General features: G+C 38.8%; 1 protein-coding gene across 7 annotated transcripts in view; it reads left to right on the forward strand.

Moving 5' to 3' along the window:
* RERE (arginine-glutamic acid dipeptide repeats) overlaps positions 1-19,796 on the forward strand; it is a 254,331-nt gene that overhangs the window by 123,872 nt on the left and 110,663 nt on the right. For 6 of the 7 annotated variants that reach the window (XM_037378707.1, XM_037378710.1, XM_037378704.1 and 3 more), the window contains exons 4-6: positions 5,895-6,000; positions 7,485-7,581; positions 11,609-11,713. In XM_037378707.1, coding sequence (XP_037234604.1) covers positions 5,895-6,000; positions 7,485-7,581; positions 11,609-11,713 — 308 coding nt within the window. Of the gene's footprint in view, positions 1-5,894; positions 6,001-7,484; positions 7,582-11,608; positions 11,714-18,159; positions 18,323-19,796 lie in introns of those variants that run through there. The other variant, XM_037378711.1, reaches the window with a different exon arrangement.

Raw genomic sequence — 19,796 nt, forward strand, 5'->3', positions numbered from 1 at the left:
GTGCACTGAGATAAGCCATCAAGGCATGTTTCTATTAGAAAAGCTCTAGTAGATGGAATACTCATTAGATAACACTAACAGGTTTAAAGGTTGCAGTCTTTGTGTTGGTTCAGGTTAAGAGGACAGGAACCAAAAGGGCTGCCTTCTTGGGTTATTGTGTTTGAGGGGCAGAGAGGATTAAATTGTATGTTGCCGTATGTAGTACTCTTATTTAACATTTTTATTTCTTGCTGAATACTGATAGCTCTTACTTTTGACAATGCTTCTGTGTTTGCAAGAAGTAATAATGTGTTAATATGCATGCATCTGAATTAAATAACCCGGCTGCGAAAATAATATTCATTTGAAGCAATAACCTCTGTATTTCTGAGCTGGGTTTTCCTGGCTTACAAACAGCTGATCAGATTTCTTTTTTAAATGGAAAGCAGCCTACGAAAAGATATCCTGAGAACTTGAAATTACTTGCACTGTTGCAGAGTGGGAAGAAGAATGATACTTGTGGTGTCTCTTTAGCTCCTGATTTCCAGATAGTTTAATTTGTGCCACCCCCCACCCCAAGGGATTTGGTATCAGTGGTCTTCATTTTTCTTTTTCTCTCGATTGGATATAAGTAAATGTCAAAATCGAGTAAGTGTAAAAATAAATACTTTACAGTAGAAAATACAGGTAGCAATTAAACGTGGCAGGGGAGGGGTGTGGTACAGCGAGCAGAGCAAGTCAGATTTGACACTTGTATTGGAGCCAGGCTAATACTGTGTTATGGAGCATAATTAGAACTGTTTGTGTTAAATGAAATAATCATTTTTTGGGCACAAACTCCGTCCCAAGGGAGTGAGTTAATTTGTAGCATTTAAAAAAAAAAAAAAAAAAAAAAGGCAAGCAACCCCACTTGAAAACTGGCTTTGTGAGGCCAGAGCCTTTATGCTGCAATGCATGAGATACTTATTTTGAGCAGTGGAATGACTGATAAAATATTATTGTGTTGTTAAAATAATGCAAAGAATTTGGTAGCTTAGAATTAATCACATGATCATTTTTTTCTGATAAAAATTTTCATCGTTAAAAGTATGTTTGAAAGGAAAGATGTTCTTTTCCTTGTTTCTGTTTTGCCATTTGTTTCTTTGAAATAGCTACTATTCACTGACTCCAGTGTGCCCATCTGTCATCTCCAGCATTTGCTGTATTGTTTCCAAAGCTAGTTGTGATTTAACATGGTATCTAAATAGGGCAAGTAATGAAGTGTAGTGCTTAAATCCCTCTGAGAGAATCTGCAGGACAGCTGTGATCATTTGCACAATTTGGTTAGTCATAACATTGGGAAGAGAATGTGGAATCTCTTCAGATGTGAATTGTAATGTGCAGTAGCTCTCTTTTCAAGTGTGTTCTAGAAGAAAACTGGCACCCTGGAAATGTCACAAATGCTGCGGGAATCAGTACATTCATACTTTTAAAGCAAACCTGCAAGATTATAAGCAAACCTGCAAGATTATTTCTTTTCCCTTTTAAAGGAGAGGCTTATTTTTAAATAGAAGCTGACCAGATGCTTGTGAACTGGGATTCTTTAATCCATTTTCAGATTTTATCTAATTCTTGTCGTATGTCCAAAACAGATTCATGTTTTTAAAAATGAATAATAAGCAAAACAGCAGAAACAGCAAAACTCCCAAGTGAGTACTTTTCAATGCTGCAGAAATAGACAATATTTTCATTTAAGGGGATAATGTAGTTTTGTAGCACAGGGAATCTTTTTGAGCTGACAGAAAGACACTTCAAAGCACTTGCCATTGCTGTGATTTCTGCAAGTATGAATTTGGCATGTGACTCTGCACCTTTTCATATGTAAAGGCGTGGAAAAAAACCCCAACACTATGAACTAGGGGACATTCCTTTGTGTGCACGTGGTTCTAAAATAAATGGTCTACCACAGAAGTTGGTGCCTTGACACTTCTGAGTATAGTCTGCTTTATAAATGACATACATATTTAGGATGCTGGCTGACAAAATAGCATGTCTAAGAATTTCTGTGCAATGAAGGATGTAAAAAAACCAAGTTTCTGACAGACGTTTTATATTTCTAGGAAGACTGAAACTTCATGTTAAACCCCACAAAATCATGCATGCTGGTGAACAGATAAAATACTTTTCAAGATGAAGCATTTAAGTTGGACATAAAGCAGCAATGATCCTAAGAGGTATTTGGGAAGAGGTCAAATCAGTCACAGCTGCCCCCCCTGCCCAACAACAACAAACCCAACAAAAAAAGCAAACCCAAACAAACAACCCAAACTCAGTCTCTACCAGGAAGATGCAAATAGTGGCTTATTAGTATGTCAACATATTTTTAGTTGCAGCATTGTCCTGAGATGTTTCTGTGAAAAGTTACTTGTATACCTCAGTTGTAATTTTTTTTGTTACATTCCTTACATATGGAGGCATTCAGTTGTGCCATGTGCATGCATTCTATGGTTCGGATGATGGAGAGCTGTCAGCATCATTGAGCATGTACTGCTTTCCATTTTGAGAGATACATAATGAGTCTGATAATTTTTAATTATCAATTAATACATTGGCCATGTTTGTGTTTTCCTGTCATAATTCACTTAAAATCCCTATTTAATAAAATTTTGGTTTTGTAAGTTAAAAGCATAGAAAGTTGGTGTACCTCTTGGTTTCATATCTATGCTTATACATGCCATTTGGATTGATTGGTTTTCTGTCATCTGTTTTGGTTCCAACTTGAACTTAATCTTTGCTCTTCAGAGTCTTTATAATTATTTTTGTTTCTGAAGTGTAGTGAAAGAAAAGCCACTCTTCTGTCTTATGAAACCCCCTGTAATTCCTTTTTCTTTGTGCTCTTCCCCTCTGACAATGCCTCACAACTACATGGTCAACCTGAAGAAGTCAATACCATTCCTGTTGGCAGGTTGCAGTGTAAAGCAATTCATCATTTCTCTGAAAACTTAGGTTCAGCCAGCCTCCAGAAATACAGTCTTATTCCCTGTGTTCTCCCTGACTGTGAATCTGATTTCAGGGGAGGAAACATTGTTGTTCTCTTCCACTGTGAACAGTAACTACTTACCTGGAATAAAACACATAGCAAAGGGAACAACTGAGGTGTTCTGTGAGTCTGGGAACAAAGTTCCAAAATGGGAAATGAAAACTTTCCCATCGAATTAAATGCTGGAACTTAGCAAAAAGCTCTGGACTGTCCTGAATTTATGGATTGAGTGATGAGTTGATAAAACACTACAAAACATAGTAAATACTTTGCCTTCATTGTCTCTTAATGTGTGAATATTCCTGATAAACTCTGGTGTAATCCCCTGCTATTCTTTTTTTTTTTCTTTTTTTTTTTTCTTCGTTTCCTCCAAACCACATTGGGTAACTTGGTCATTTGCAGTGAAGCTTACAGGAGACACGGTAATAAGCAAAAACTTCTCTTTGCATTGACTGAATGGCAAACTGGGAGGGTCTTTTGAGAGGAGCGGAGAGAAGGAGGTGGTCCTTTATGGCAGACAGCAAGAGGAAAAACTACTCCCAGCTACTGATTATTTTTTTTTTTTTTTCCTATCCAGGTGTATCAGAATGCTGCGTAAGTGTTGACCTTAACCTAATCCCAGTGCTGTTAACAATAGCCCTGTGCTATCCTATGATGCAGTAAGAAAATTGCATCACCATCTCCTTTAGCCTTGGCCTAATTTGAAATAAAGTTGTGACCCCCTAACTCACAGCTCTGTGATGCCAAGGAAATGAAAATGTGATGGTTTTGATCCCTCCCGTTTTGTTGCTGTATAACCCCAGCGTACACGTACGTGAAGGATATACCTTCTTGCAAAACTTGAAGGCCGCAAAACTGCTGGCTTCTGGCAGAATCACTGAAGGGTTATGTAGGGGGTTGTATCCATTCATTCATGCTCACTTTGACCTCTCCATGACCAGTTCTTGTTTACCCAGATACAGTAACTTGTTTCATTTTTCTCTGGGCTACACACAGACACCCCTCCTCCCACACCCACCCTCCCTCCCCCCCATTTGTTCTTAAGAAACACTTCCACCAACAAAATTCAATACTGTATTTTGTAGTTCATGTTCATGTTCCATATACATATGTTCTTATACCTCCTTTACCCCATGCTTTTTGGAGCATTGTATTATTTGAGAGACACCCAACTTTAGTGGCACACACCAAGAAAATTTAAGCATTAGCTTTTGATGCTTGTTGTAAACTGCCCGTACATAGGCGAGTAGTACTCCTGCCGCAAAGAGATGCTTTCTGAGTGTGCTTTCAGGACTTTGTGTAATGCAAGGGGGGTGCTTTCTTCTCTCAACTAAAAAAATGTGATGAGAATTTGCAGAGAAATTCTGGGTTAATGTTTCCCACCACAGCTGCGTCCAATTCTTGTTACCGGTAGTAGAATTTATGAACTTGTAGCAAGAGAGTAACAGAACGTTTACCTTTTTTTTTCCTTCAGAATTCAGAGTGTGTTCGTAAAAACTGTGACGCACAAAACTTTCTTTCAGAACAGAAGTCTGCAACCATGTTTTTTGAACAGCAGGCAGCTCAAAACGGTGTTGCCTCTCAGACTTCATCCTTTTGAGCTTTTTGATGGATTAGACAAGCTTGTTGTCTTGACTGAGAATGTATTCTTTTTTTTTTTTTTTAAAAAAAAAAAAAAAAAAGTAGGTTCAGGTTTCTCCTGTAAAGCAGAGCACAAATATGCTTTGTATGTTCTTGAGGGGCTTTAGAGGTGTGCGGTGCATAGAGCTCGTGGTAGTGGCGGATTAAAGAAACTTTTCTGGCACAACGCTGCCACTATCAGGTGTTTTGTGGTATTACATGTGTTTTTAATCAAAGGCTTCAAGAAGTTAATTTAATGGAAACATGTTGATGTTTATTAAGCAGAAAGGGTGGAAATCGCTGTAAGAACCAGGCTGATGTGAACAGGAGAGATGGTGATAACTTCCTTGTCCCACAACCTATAATTTAACCTTTAAATGTAGGATCTAGAGAACTGTAGTCTAGAAAAAAACCGAACGGTTCTTGCAGTTGTCTCATGCCAAAAGAATTTTAATTTCCCTTTAGGCCTTCCTCTGTTTCTTCAAGTGTTTTGGAGCAGTAGAAAGAATTGGCTTCAAGGGTTTCAAAGATAAACTGAAGCAGAGAGTCTGTAATAACTTGATCTAAAAATTCTCTTTAAGTGGTGTTTATGCTTCAGTTTCCTTTTGTGAAGGAACAAACTGGTAGCTGGATTCTCAAATTGAAAAGGAGCACTTGAGGAGGATAGTTTTGTGAGGTACGTGAGCAGTCACAGCCTATAGTTACTGGGATTGAAGTGCAGCATCCTGTTCTTTTGTGTAAAAGAGTCTTAAAGAACATCTGCAAGTATGTCTGAATCCATCTGTCCTTGGGCGGGGTGTGTGTGTGTGTAAATCTGCTGTCTCTTGGTTACAACTGTTGAGAATGGTTGCATTGAATTATGTTACTATTGATACTCTTTCCTATGTTTGGCTGTAAATAAGTCTTGTTTGTAGAAATTAGCCGACTAACATCATGTTGCGTGGGGGCAAAAATTCCAGTCTTTTTCCGATCCCTGCTGCTTCTTTTCTTTGGTTAGTTTTTTGTGAGTGAATAGATCAGTATTTGCTGGTCAGCTATAGAGAGAGATACAACTGCATGATGATGCAGAATGTTCTTGTTGCCTTTGTCTAGTTTGAAATCTAGTCTGTCGTTAGCACGTTGCCCTTGTTTCATTGTCATAGAAGTGTGTTTTCCTCCCTATTTGGGTCTTACTTCAGGTTTCTTCAGTGTTGAAACAAATTTTGTACTTTAGAAGATTGTTTCAGATGTGGTCTGATTTTCCTTTTTAGTAATGCCTTTAGACCTTCTTTTTCAGAGTAAACGGGACCACCTCCTTATGAATGTCAAATGGTACTATCGTCAGTCTGAAGTCCCAGATTCAGTCTATCAGCATTTGGTTCAGGACAGACACAATGAGAATGGTAAGTTAGGCTCCGTAGAGTAAGGCCTTCTTTACTTGTACTCTGAATTTTAAGTTTTAACAGTCCAGAAAGTAAGAATACTGCTGCATAGGGATATGAAGCAAGGACTGTTGATGAAAACAATATATTAGAAGATGGATGATAAGTGTTTCTTACCTGCCTTGTTCTAACTAGTATGTGTCCTGTAACCCTAGCTATAATCAGATGTGTTTCAGGTATGGTTTAAATACTGTGCTGTATTATACTAATGCCTTGAGAGAGAATAGAAAAGAAAACTAACATTGGATTCTTTGTAGGCCTTCTGGACAGTGTACTAATATGTAACTAGCTGGAGACCAAGTTGCTGAAGAAATTGTGAATCTCTTTTATTTTTTGTCCTTCTGCCATAGTGTCATGAGAACTACGTTTTTTACATTCATGCTACCTTGGATGTATGAATACTCACTGTGGTTAATATTGCAGTAAGTGATGTAACTGAATCACTTAGAGCTGAGTTTCCCCCTTTTCTCTTTGCAAAAATAAGTGTGATCTTGGGTTTCATAGAAGCAGAAGAAATTTTAGTACATATTCCAGTGTCATTTATCTTTACCCTCTAGGGGAGACCTAACATTTGCTTCTGTTCTTACTAGGAAGTTTCCTTGAGGCAACCGTTAAAATTCTGAAGATATTCCAAGGCGAATTGTGATGATAAAAGTTGATGCTTGAAATAGGGACACTTTTTGGTGCATGGAAGTACAAAGTTGAGCATATGTTCTCCTTTGCAATTTGCAGACATTAAGGACATTTTGTGTGTGCTTTCAGCAAAAGCTGCACAAATTTAACATTCCTCTTAATAATTTATTTGAAACTTCTAATAATGGAATAATAGGCACACTGGCAAAAATGAGGATTTTTGATAGTATGGCTGCTTTGTTACACTTGTGCATGTGGAGAAGTATTTTTGTGTGTTCTTCAAAGGTATTATAAAGCAAGTCATAGAAAAAGTTATCTTCCACTTTTTTCATTAACACTGAGGATTTTCTCTATTTGAACATGAATATCAGTATTTACCTGAAAGCCAGAACACTAAGCAGTTAGTACGGTCAATATTTTGTTGAAGTTTTGAGATTAAATACGCGAAACAGCCAAAACATTATCCCAGAAGCCAGAGATAAATTAATTTGCTTAGTTCCTTTCGGCGGGGAGTGCCCATTTCTATGTGCAGTGGATAAGATGTGTCAATCAGTACCCTTCTTTCCCTTCAGCGGTTCTTCAGACATGGCGAGGGAGAATTCATGTGTAAAAATGGGTATTACATTATTTCTGTACCTTACAGGCTATGTAAACAATATCAGTGTTTGTCATCTTAACACTGAGGAGTGTGTATCTAAAACATTCTCAGACTTTGACCTGTAAAAAATAACCTGCAAAACAGCAATGGTAGATGCTTTCAGCTACAGCTAATGCGTTGGTGGTTTTTTGTTTGTGTTTTGGCTTTCCGGCAGACTCTGGACGAGAGCTTGTTATTACAGACCCAGTTATCAAGAATCGAGAGCTCTTCATTTCAGATTATGTTGACACTTACCATGCTGCTGCCCTCAGGTAAGTTACGGAGGATGTGGTGCAGTGTTTGAGGTGGATGAGAAAAACCTTACTGAGAAGTGCTTTTTATGTTTTTGTCTGGGGATCATTAGCATACTGCTTAGCTTTCTCCTCATCTCCTACAGTAATTAATTTGTGTTATCTGTTCTCATTCATAAAGGAGCTGTAATTCTGCAATCTTGTTTTAATCTCAGTTAATCAATGTTGCTCAGAGGATACTGTTTCCCATCATTTCCAATTTAGGTTATTGCTACTTCCGGCAGAAATGCCACCCTCTTCCCTCCTCTGTGTTTGATTTCCCTATTAACAATAGCATCTCCTAGTAAAGTGACTGGTAGTATGTTGCCCTGATTGAATTGTGTTAAAGGCTTTTTCTCAGAAGCACTTGTCATTGTTGCAGCCCAGCTAAGAGCTCCATTAAAAAAATAGCTGTACAGACAGGAGGTAATGGACCCTTGTATTGTTCTTTGTACACCCTTCCCTGGAGGTTGCTGCTCTCTTGACTCACTAAGTTTTTCACTTAAGTGGCTAACCTTTGACTAGGCCAAGGGGGTACACCATTACTTTAAAATGTTTTCAAATAGAAACAGTAAGGCACTGTTTTTTAGCAGATTTTCAACATGACAGACATGCATGGATATTGTCAAAATGCAAATTGAATATCCTTCCTGATAACGCTCAGATGGTGTTTCACTAGAACCATCTGGAGATTTTTTTTTTGTTCAGTCACTTTGCTGAAGCCACTTACTTCAAGACAAAGTAGCTGCAACTTCTGTTATATGGGCAGGAAGAAGTCTGATTTACATATTAAAGTTTTTATTTTTATAAACTTGGGAAATTCCAGTGATGTACTACAATCTCATGAAATGCCACAGTGCCTTTTCTGAGTTACCGTTTGCCTTCCGATTTTAAACTGGCATGCTTAGAAACAAGCTAGCAGGAGGTTGGCTGTCTTGGTGGAACCAGTCTTGGAAATCTCTCTGCTTAGGGAGAGAGAGAACCTGAACAGTGTGCATGGAGAGTTCCCTGGGGAGTATTGTAACTTCTCTTCTACATACTTTCTGTTTGGGTTTTTTTGCTTTTAAAGAAAAGATAGAAATAGGAAGATTAAAAAATGGAATATATGTGTATACCAAGCAAACCTGAAAAATAACCTTCCATTCTCCCTTTCCAAAAAGAGGGGAGGCTGCTGGAAGACCAAACTGATCACTTCCTCAACCTGTCTTCTGTTTCATGTACCTCTTTTTTGTTTGGAAGTGGGCCCCATAGGCACCTGTCAGACCACTGTTTTGCTTCTCTTTGTTGGTATATGGTTTCACTGTTGTTTTTGTTGTTTTCTGGATTGTTCATGCTTTTGATCATTCTTGCATGCTTGTTGATGGCATCTCAAGATGATCATAATGGGGAGAATATACTTTTGCAGGATAAAGATTATATTTTTCTTGACTCTTTATTAGCAAATTGTGATTAATACACGTCAGTAATTTCCAGCATACAAGATGAACATAAGGGTAATTGCACATGGTGCTCTTACAGTTTGGAACATAGAGTAGGCTTCTGCCATCTTTTGTGTTGTGGCAGGAGGATTAATACGAAATTCTGATTTATTACGAGATTATTTCTCTGCCCTCTGGAAACAAATGGCTCTGGTCACACAATGAATGGATGACAAACTGGAAACTAAAATCAGTGATCGTAACTACCAGTCTTCTACTCTAACCAGTAGAAAAATTTACCTAGAGTGTGAGAAGCGAACAAACAGAGATTGGCTTTTTGCCAAGTGCTGTGCTAGACAGATAACGAGCTGCCCTCCCAAGGAAGATATCTGACTTCATCCCTGCACAACCACCAGAGGACCCCAACGACTGAAAAGCGCAAACGCAGTGGGGGTGGAGTTACTGAAATCATTTCAAGGAGTATGTATATGGCTGGTGCAACCTCAATGGTATAAGTAGATCATATTTGAACTTCTTTGGCGTGTGTCTGACAAGAGTCACGTGCCCAGCACTGTGGTTATTGCTCTTTGACTTTGCCTCACAATAAAAGATTTCCAAACCTACCTTTGGCGGGTCAGGTATTTATAACATAGAGGATACTTGTCAATCGCTGTGGAAGTGTGTAATGAAAGTTTTATGTCCTTTTTACCTAAATGGTAAATCTTTGTGGTAATGTGTAGTATTACTTGTCTGAAATAATATGAACAAGCTGTACTCATATGAATATAGATAATAACAAGCTTATCTGGAAAATGCTTATTAACTTCAGATGAATTATTGAAAGAAAACTAAATCTTTTCCCCCAAAATACTTTTAAAATGTGAATTTAATGTGAAATATCAAAACAAATGCCGCTTCTCACTTTCAGAATGACTAAATGAGGAAACTGGCTTCAGCCACCAGAGATAAAACTAATATTAGTGAACAAGTTTGTCTTTTGGTATTTCTGTGTGGTGCCTCAATTGTGGATCTTGTTAAATAATGTTCCATTACAACCCGGCATGACCTGTGCAATATTCAGTGTTGCTTTGTCCCTTGTCAGAAAGGCAATTGACTGAGAATTAGGCAATCATAGGGACACTTCTGCAGCCTCAGCTCACAGGATGGCTGTATTGGTTTAGTGGGTTTTGGTGTGTGTCCACCCCCCTGCCCCCCTAAAACAGTTGGCAAGTTTATTCATACTTCATCCTTCTGGTGTGTGTTTTCCTTGCCTGTAGTAGTTGATGTCATTATCTGAGAGTTCATGTTCCAAGGTAAAGTTCTTACTGGTGGCTGGTTGGTAAGCCTTTCTGAAGTGCTTTACCATGAAAAGATTAGGAATTGACTCAAGCTTAGCATTTCAGCTTTCTAGTGCAGCTTTTCAAGTACATAGTGCTTTTAAGCTCTGCTGAGAAGACTAGGCAAAGGGATCCAGTATTATTACAGGCAAAATAATTACTTGTCTTGGTGTACTGCTGGCAACAGCACTTTTCATTCTATTTTAACCAAGACTGGCAAACCTTTTTACAATGTTTAATAAGCTCCGTAGTAGCTTGCTTATACTAGCAAATACTACCCAATAAATACAAGTGAAAGGAGATGCTATCTGTATTAATACTAGAAAGCTTGACATACTGAAAAAGAGTGAAAGCTTGTGCTTTGTTTATTACATTTAATCAGGTTTAGATAAAAAGCACTGATTCTTTGGCTGTCTGGCCTGTTTGTCTCTGCCTGCTTCTGATCTGATTTACTTGGTGGCAGTAAACTGTGATGCATTGAATGACAAAACACGAGCAGCTGTTGAACATAAACCCTTGTCCAACAAACCCCTGAAAAAATGAGATGTAACTTCTTACAGCTAGTCCTAATGCTCATCCTTAAGGATAATGACTTCATCAATGAACTATATTAAAAATTGTCTGTTGTAGAACAAACTAATAAATCCCCTTTTCCTTTTTATTATTTTTTTTTATTAAATGTCTTTGTGTTTTACTCTTATATATGAAAGCAGAAGGAAGAAACTTTTAGGTGTTCGGAATTTGCATTGTTAGGATTGTAGTCTTGCTAAAACCAGCATAGCTTTGCTTTTTATTTGGAAGAGTTATTAAAATGAAGGTTTATTTAGCTTTCTAAATAAAAAGCTGACCTCCCAAATAACATGAGTAGTAGAATCTTTGAAGCTTCCTTAATGACCTAAGTGTAAACAGGACTGTAAAAACTTTGAAAATAAGACATTTTCAGGATTGTATTTCTAGGGTAGATATTGTTCGTTAGTCTGATTAAATTTGGGCTCCTCGGGACTGTGCTGGCTGAATGAGAATTTATGAATGTTTGCACAACATCACCTGAGACATTGTAAATGAATCTTCTTCCTTTTCCACCACGGGAAGAATCTGCATGGTTATTTGTTACAACAGACTTACATTTATGATGTTTTAGTCATTTATGAGAACACAAGGATGTCTGTGCCTTATACACAGATTGTAGTGGCACTTAAAAAATAGCTTTTATTCAAGATACAATTCTGATACCATTTTCCCTCTTTCTTGCAGAGGGAAGTGTAATATCTCCCATTTCTCTGACATATTTGCTGCTCGAGAGTTTAAGGCCCGAGTGGATTCATTTTTCTACATACTGGGCTATAATCCAGAGACAAGGTAAGTGATGTGACTTTAAAAAGCAAGCTTTACCACTGATCTAAGTCTGTAGGACCAAGGAAACTACTAATGGGAAGAAAAGTTAAAATCAAGTGTGATGCTGACAGGAAGGTGGGATGGAAGGGAATGAAAGGGAGAAGCTGCATCTTCCTGCTGTATGTATAGAGAAAAATTAAGAGTAGGTAACAAAATTGTGAAACGAGTTGTGACATCCAGTTGAACGTCTGTGTAAATAACGTACTGCTTACAGAACAGGTTTTTAGAACTGTGAAATGTTTTAAAGGTTGCAAACATTAGCAGGAATAGGAATTCTTAGCTGTCTTAAACGCACACCCCTGAAAATACTTTTAAAATATGTTCACATCTTCTAGTAAGCAATGTTGAAATTTACTCACTTTTAAGAAATCAAATTGGAAGTTCTTAGGTGTGGAAGTTCATGCTTTGATGTGTAAACATTCATATAGAGATCCATATCAACAATTCATAGTTTATGCTTCACTGGCCTAGAGCAAATTCTAGATACAGAAAGAACACTTTTTTGGGGAATTAATACATACTTGAAGAAGGTACGTTAGGCATGCTCTTTCATTTCACAGTTCTTTCAGTCTATCTAGGGGTTGGCCAACCAATCTTCTATCTCAGCTGTGTTTGGAAAGCAAAGCTGAAACTAGATTGTACCTTCATTATTTTTCAGGTCCAAACCATGACCCTTATTTTTATCATTTATGTAGTTTTATAAACACAGAGAATGCCTTACAAATACCGGCCTTAAAGAATTTGCTGTCTAGGGGCGTATTTCAACTAGCACTTGAGTAGAAGATTATTAATGTGTAACAGGGCTCAGCAAGGTCTGTGCTGACTGAAAGTTTCTTTCTGTGCAAAACCATAATTAGCTGTGGACCTCGATTTCTGGAGATATTGGCGAGAAAAATATTATTCTAAGCAGGGATTAGGTAAGCATGTAAATAATGAATACTTGAATTGTTATATGGTGGATTCACTGTTTTTAATGCAGATATGAATCTTTATGCTTCAGGGCATAGCCAACCTCTTAACTGCTTGCAGTTAGGAAGAAACTCCCTATGTGGGCGTATTATTATGTAATTGCCTATTTATGAGGCTTCCTGTACCTTCCTCTGAAGTGCCTTAAACTGTCCATATGTGTGAGACAGGCTATTGGACTAGGTAAACTCCCTTAATTGATTCAGTTTACATTCATAGCAGGTACTGTCGGTCTAAGTCCCTAGGAGGCAATCTTACTAGTGTGTGGTGCTGAGGTCTGGGAAAAGGGCATGAAATCCTGTAATGTTTAAAAGTACAATATGTTAAACTATTTGTGGTGGGTTGGTGTGGGTTTTTTTGAGTGGTCCCACAAGGTGACATGTTTATGAAGGCTGTCATGATATACATCTGTGATATTCAGCAGTGTGCTTGACCCCTGTATTTAACTTTGTCGCTTTTCTTCAGTGCATTTAGTTTTGAGGGTGTGACTGTTATAAATACGCTATTTGTATTGGTGTTGGAAGTTTTGTGTTTAATGGATGATTTCTCTTTCAAAATGCCATTTATGTGAGTTGTCAGTGCAGTTTTAAACCCACACTCTGTGTAGAAGTAGCTAGAAGTAGCTGTTAATTCTTCCAGCTATTAGAAAATGACTGAGCCTGAAAAGATCAATGGAATGACTAAGCATGGTGCTTAGTGATCAGCTAATTACTCAGACTAGCCAGTTCTCAAAATGTAGGTTTTTCTTCATTTGGTTGCAGCCTGGGGTTTTTTTCAAGTCTGTGTTTTGTCTGGGGGGTGGGGTGGGGAGGAAGGTTTAGAAAAAGGAGCTGAGTCTAGCTTGCTGTGTGTTTGCTGCTGCTTTATAATGCATGCTTCTTTGAATACCTACTTCTAGCTGACCTGTTGGTGGTTTGTCTATAAAGACAAAACCATCTTCAGCTTAATCTGCTTTTCTAATATAGCGTTCTTTTCCATATGGGAAGGATGGAAAATTTTCATGGTAGCTTGAAGTAGTAGTATGTTTTAGATCAAGGTCTGAACCTTGCATTCACACCCCCTCAACTGACTTGTAGAAACATGTGATAGGGTATGTTCTTAGACCAAACAAGTGTGAGCTGTTGCATCTACAAAGATACATCTCTGTTTGAGGGATTTTATTTTGTGTTCAGCATTAGATGCTCATATACTTATCTGCAATTCTCAAATGCAGTTCAGCGTGTTGGGAATCTGACTTTTTCTTCTGTTTTGACATGTTCTGTTTGCAAAACAACCTGCGGATCCCCAAAATGTCCAAAACACTGGTGTGGTGGTGTGTAGCAAGAGACACTTTCAGTCTTGGAGCACACAGTGCTAAAGGAAACTATGTTTTGTCCTCTTCTATTTGAAAGCTTGCTGACGATAGGTTTAGTTTGGGAAATGCCAAGAACAGTGATTCTGTTGTTGATCATTCTGTGGTCTTGAAATGGTACATTTGTGTGTTTTGGGGTAACTTTTTTTATTAACAGTATATATTAAGCTGGGTTTCTTCTACAGAGTTTGGTAAGATTACACGCTATGTTTCGGTAATTCTCACATCACTGAGAAAAATCTGATTGTGGAATAAAAACCAAAACCAATCTTAAAGCTTGAGGCTGGGCATTATCATCTTGAATACAGTTAATCAAGCTAGTAAGTAGACTTGAAATATGTTCCTGGCTCTCAAGAGTGTGGAATACAAGCTTAGTGGATGTATAGTCAGCTGAGAAAGAAAATAAATTTTATGCTAAGTACTTTAAAATAATTAATATCATGTCTCTTCAGAGAAGTGGCTGCTCTGACACTGACTAATTCCACTAACATGGAATCCCACTCAAACTTCTGGGTTCCCCAGATGGCCGGATGAAACCAATCTTTATCAAAGGAGAAATGTTATGTGACTTGTATATGCTCTGAAATTAGTTTAGAAGCGTTTCAAAGTGTAGAGAAGAACAGTCAAGAGACACGACTGAGCAAAGAAAAACAGACCTGTTGTACCGCTTCAGAAAATCAGTAACTGCACCAGCTTGAGTTAAGCTGTTGACTTGGGTGTTTGAGTCTGAAATCAGCTCTGCCTGTTAAAAAGTAATATGTAGCAAGGCTTGGAAATGCTGTTGAACATACCGCTTGACCTCAGACAGCTGTTTTTCACCAGCTTGTGTCTTGCATTCATTTACTACAACTCTAGTTCTTACCCTATCTGTGGTATAGTTCCATATGTAGCAGAATCTGGCAAGAACTTCTTCCAGTCCTTCCTTTTGAACTGTGACATCCTGTATGAACTTACAGAAGCAACTTTGAACTATCTCATTGAAGGATACAGGCGTGCCAGATGCCACTGTTGGCATTGGACTGTTTTTGTAGTGTACCGGCAAGTACTAGGCAATCAGTTCTTTGATCTCAGGAGTGAATAAATACATTATGAAGTTTTGTCTGACACTGACAACTTTAAGTATACATAGATTCAAATGCTACAACATTCTTACTTGGATCTAGAAATAATCAGGTATTATTTTAGTTTTCATCATCCTGAATCAAAATTACTCTTCCACAACACTGTTTCACACTGTAGAACAAAATACCAAACGTTCAAAGCATGGGTGAATTTTCCAAGTAGATGTTTTATGAAAGACCAGGATCTTGACAGTGTTTTTATTCCACAGTGTGTGCTTTTCCTTAATTTTTAATCTTTTTTTCTTCTGAAGTGGTGTTCTGGGGTGATGTGAGCTAAATGAGTATGGGTGTATCCCTGAGGAGTGCTCCCAAGAGTGAAATGGAAGGTGACTTGCTTTCTTTTTCTTGTCCTTCATAGTTTACTATTTCATGTTGTCTGGTAAGGGTTTTCTACTGGAAGTCTGAATCACTATGGAAAGCGTAGTGGTAGAGTACAAGTTCTCAGGTCTAGAAACAGATGGGAATAGTCTTAGTTTTTATGAAGTCAAGAAGCCAGTGTGGAGTTGTGTTTAAGTAGGATTTTCAAAGCTTCCTCTTAGTGTTGCCCTTCTTCGGAAAAGAACTGTAGTGGAATGATAAATTGATACCTGGAACCAAAATGTGAACAGAAGCTAAAGAGGACTAAGAGGGCTGTGAAGCTCTGTTTTGCTATTTTGATATATTGTCTCGTTAACTTTTAGCAGTCAGAATATATTGATTTTACACATATAATAGTGCTAGGGCTGTGATAGAGTGTAATGATCATAAAGGTTTTTATATGTATCCATATTTACGTCTCAAATCAGAACCTTAAAATGAGTCCTTATTATGCTTACACTTAAGTAGAACACTGACAGTTTGTGGTGTACTTTATTTAAATAAGACAATTCCTAGAATGTATCGCAAGTCCAATTTTTTTTTCTTTAAATAGGTTTAGCAATTTTACATACAACCAGGAATCCTCCTAATGGGGAAAACTGGGGACTGTTTGTATGGTATGCCCATGTGATGTGAAACAGACTGCTTCTGTATGTCTTACTAAATTACAGCGAAGTTGGTTTGTATCACTCTGGTCTAGTATTCCCAGGAAAGGATTATGGAAGATGCTGAGCACCCCTTACTTCATGTCAGTAGGTATTGTCATGTATTGGAAGTGCCTTGCAATAGATTACTTTTACGCAAAGAGACAAAAATATCCCAAAACCTCTATTTATCTAGATAAAGGGATGTATAACTTCCTTGGATTATTCCTTCTGGCTGATATCACACTTACTAATATAACTTGGGATATGTTGTTTCTATGTGTTTGTATCTCAATTTATCTCTGAACTGGAGGGTAGCATAAAAGCTGAGAATTTTATCTCAAATTCATGGTGTGAACTTCAGGAGAAAAACTTAATCCAGGACAGCAGTACCAAAAAAATCCAGAAATACGTTTCAGCTGTAGTTGAAATGAAGGCTAGATACATTTGGCCTTATAAGTGTTCTTACTTAAATTTGTCAGCTGGTAAAGACTGTACAACGTATTTGGAGCAGTTATCTTTTTGTAGTCTGTGAAAATTTGATCGGACAGTTGTTCTGAATGTGATGCCTCCCGTAATATTTTTATAACAGAAGTGAGCTAATAGAATGTTATGGTGGGTTTGTTTGTTTGGGGTTTTTAGCAGTTTATTATACTGCAGTTCTAAATGCATAGCCTAGTAAGCTTAGTACTAAAAAAAAAAGGGGAATTTTTATCATGGTTGGTTGTGTTTGGTGTTAAATTTATTTTTAATTTTTTTTTTCCCTTTTCAAGTGTGAGCAAAGCCCCTCTCTCCTGTATCTTAGGGAAGGGCTACTTCAGATTATGAGTGAGCTTTGGTAGCATCAGATAGTTTCAGCAGAGCCACAGCAGCTGTAATGTTCAAGATATGAACATTTTGAGTTCTTATTGCAGGTTCATTGAAGGAGCCCAGACTGTGTTGTTGAAGGTTCCTGGGCAACGGGGTGGGAGGTAACACAATATGGGCAACAAGAAAGGTGTATTATCCAGCTTACAATTTTTTATAATTTAAATTTTGTTGTGATAACATTTTATCACTGGATTATTTTGAGAGAGAAAATTTGGGATTGTTTTGTAGCCTGGTATGTTTTTACTTGGTCTTTTTTCTGTCTTAAAACTCAACATCTGAGAAACTTCTTATTCTTTTCTAGGCTCGCAGTAAGTTCAAGTATCTCAGATGCTCTAAAATGCAGGCAGGTATGCTAATTAAAGCATTTTATGCTGTAGGGGAAGGGATATTACTTTCATATAAAAGGGTAGCTAAGAATTTTTTTGAAAATCATATCAGTGAACAGGAGTGCAAAAGATCAAGGATGATGTAGGAAGTTCAAGCCGTGAGTGAAGTCTGGCTCCTCTTGGGCTCACCTTGTGTCCACACGTGCTGACAGATGGCAGCGGCATTGTTCTTTGAGAATTCATATTCTCTAAAGGGTCTCATATATTGCATTATTGACAGGTAGAATAGAAGTATTTTGTGAATCAGCTTGCTGCTTTGTTTCCTAACTGATATATTGTATGTTTAAATGTGAAGCTTCTGTCATTTGCATTTATGAAAACCTCGAAGCCTTTTAGTCAATGTGATTTTTTTAAAAAGCTCATCACAAACTAGGGGAAAAAAGATTTTAGAAGCCTTTTTGAAATTGATGTGTATTTCCATTGGAGAAGATTTAAGAAGTGCTGGAACACAGACCTCCAGACTTGGAACGGCTCTGCTCTCCGGCGTTGGCTGTATCAGATCCCCCAGCTAAGGCCCCACTTCCCTGCACACTAGCTTGGTATGCAGAAGCTGCGGAGTCTGTTCAGTGCGCTTTATTTACGGAACCAGCAGGGTTGAGATTGATTGCGTTGTAAGACAGTGTGTGGATGAGGGAGGGTCACAGCACATGCTCAGTCCTGTCAGTCCGAGGGCGAAGTTTCTGCGTTCTGCGTGCAGGCTTAGGTCATAGCACAAGCTCAGTGAAAGCTCTCTGAGGTCTCTCAGACTGCATGTGCCTCCATTTTGAGTTGGTAGAGTGGAAAAGGCAGAGTTTTAGCTGTTAAGTAGAGGGCTCAGGAATACATCTAAACCCACAAGAGCCTGTCATAGTCATGGATGATCCATTCAGCCCCTGCAGGTAGGCTACATCACTCTGGCCTCCCCTAAACAGTGATGATTTTTGCTGTTGTTTGTGACTTCTGAAATGTTTATGAAATCATTTCATTACTACTGCATGTTCCTCAGAACCTTGTAATCTCACATCAGCTTTGCTGTGCTGCTGTTCGTATGGTGCATGAGGGCACTGAGCAGGGAATCTGCTGGCTAAGGGGTGCATGTAGCAAATTGTTGAAGCTGTGTGGTCTTATTTGTAATTTTATATTCCCCACCCCCCACCCCCACCCCCTGGTGCAGTTTGAATTTCAGTTGTGCTGTCTGCATGCCAACCTTATGGCAGGTCCTAGGGAGCCGCAGAGGCACTCTGCGGGATGCAGCGTTACTGAAGTGGCCGTTAGGGAACGTCTGGGCCTGTGACAGGCTGTTAGGATAATGTTCCAGGGAGGGTCGCAGGCCAGCAGCCGTTGTTTGCTCGGAGGAAGGGTGGCTCTCGTTCCGACCCAGGGGCAGTGATCCCACTGATACTTCCACAGGTATTGTGGGGGGTGGGTGGGAGTTAGCCAGCATGGTTCTGCTTGCTTGTCAGTCACATGCAAATAACACACACGCTCTTAAAATGCAGCAATATTGTCTTATGCACTGAAAGACTTGTGATGTGACAGCTGTGTAAGCAATACTCACGTCTGTTTTATTGGGCTAGGAAAACAAATTTTTAGACTGATGTGAATAAAACAGAGGACTTGAGCTCTACGGTTTTGTGTGATGATAGTATGGCTGCAACTGGCTTTGAGGTCCTTGTGGGACAGTCGTCAGTGACTTGTCACTGCTAAGTGTAAATGGGGTTGAAAGGAGTTGTTTCTGTTGAGTGGGAGTAAACTGGATTCTGTGGTGTGTTCTCGTTCACAGTAGTGTCTGAACTTGTGCAAAACTGGGTGCTGTTCTGTTGTGGCCCTCTGCCTAGCCCACTGGCTTGCAGAACTGATGTTGGCACCGTGGGCTCTGTTGCTGAGGGGAAATGCTTCTGTCAGGGTAACTTGCTAGTTACTGGAGCATGTGGAGTTTGAAGGTGACCGGATGGGCTGTGCTGCTTGTAGTGAAGTCGCTGGAACTTCATAGCAGAAGGCTGACTTCAGCACATGTAGTAGTTTACCTCTGCAGTGTGCGTTACTGGGGCTACCTCCCTCCTCTTGCCAGAAGCTGGGGAATGAATGATGAGTAAAACTGCGTAGTTTTGCCCATGTTAGTGCCGTGTCCGTATCTGTATGCTCTCTGAAGTGTCATTCCCTTTTCCATTGCCTTTTACACCTATAGAGCATAAAACTCAAGAACATCTATTTAGTGTGGATCACTGGTCATTTTTGCCATTGGCTGAACAAAAGTTGTGCTAATGGTTATGGAGCACAGTTCCCTTGAACTTCAGTCTTGCTGAATCGCCCCGTAGTTGAAAGGGGTGTCTCTGTAGGCCTAGGCTTTGGAAACTTTCTTATTCCTCTTAA

Source organism: Falco rusticolus, chromosome 3 (genome assembly GCF_015220075.1).
Source record: "Falco rusticolus isolate bFalRus1 chromosome 3, bFalRus1.pri, whole genome shotgun sequence".
In the NCBI taxonomy this organism is placed as follows: domain Eukaryota; kingdom Metazoa; phylum Chordata; class Aves; order Falconiformes; family Falconidae; genus Falco; species Falco rusticolus.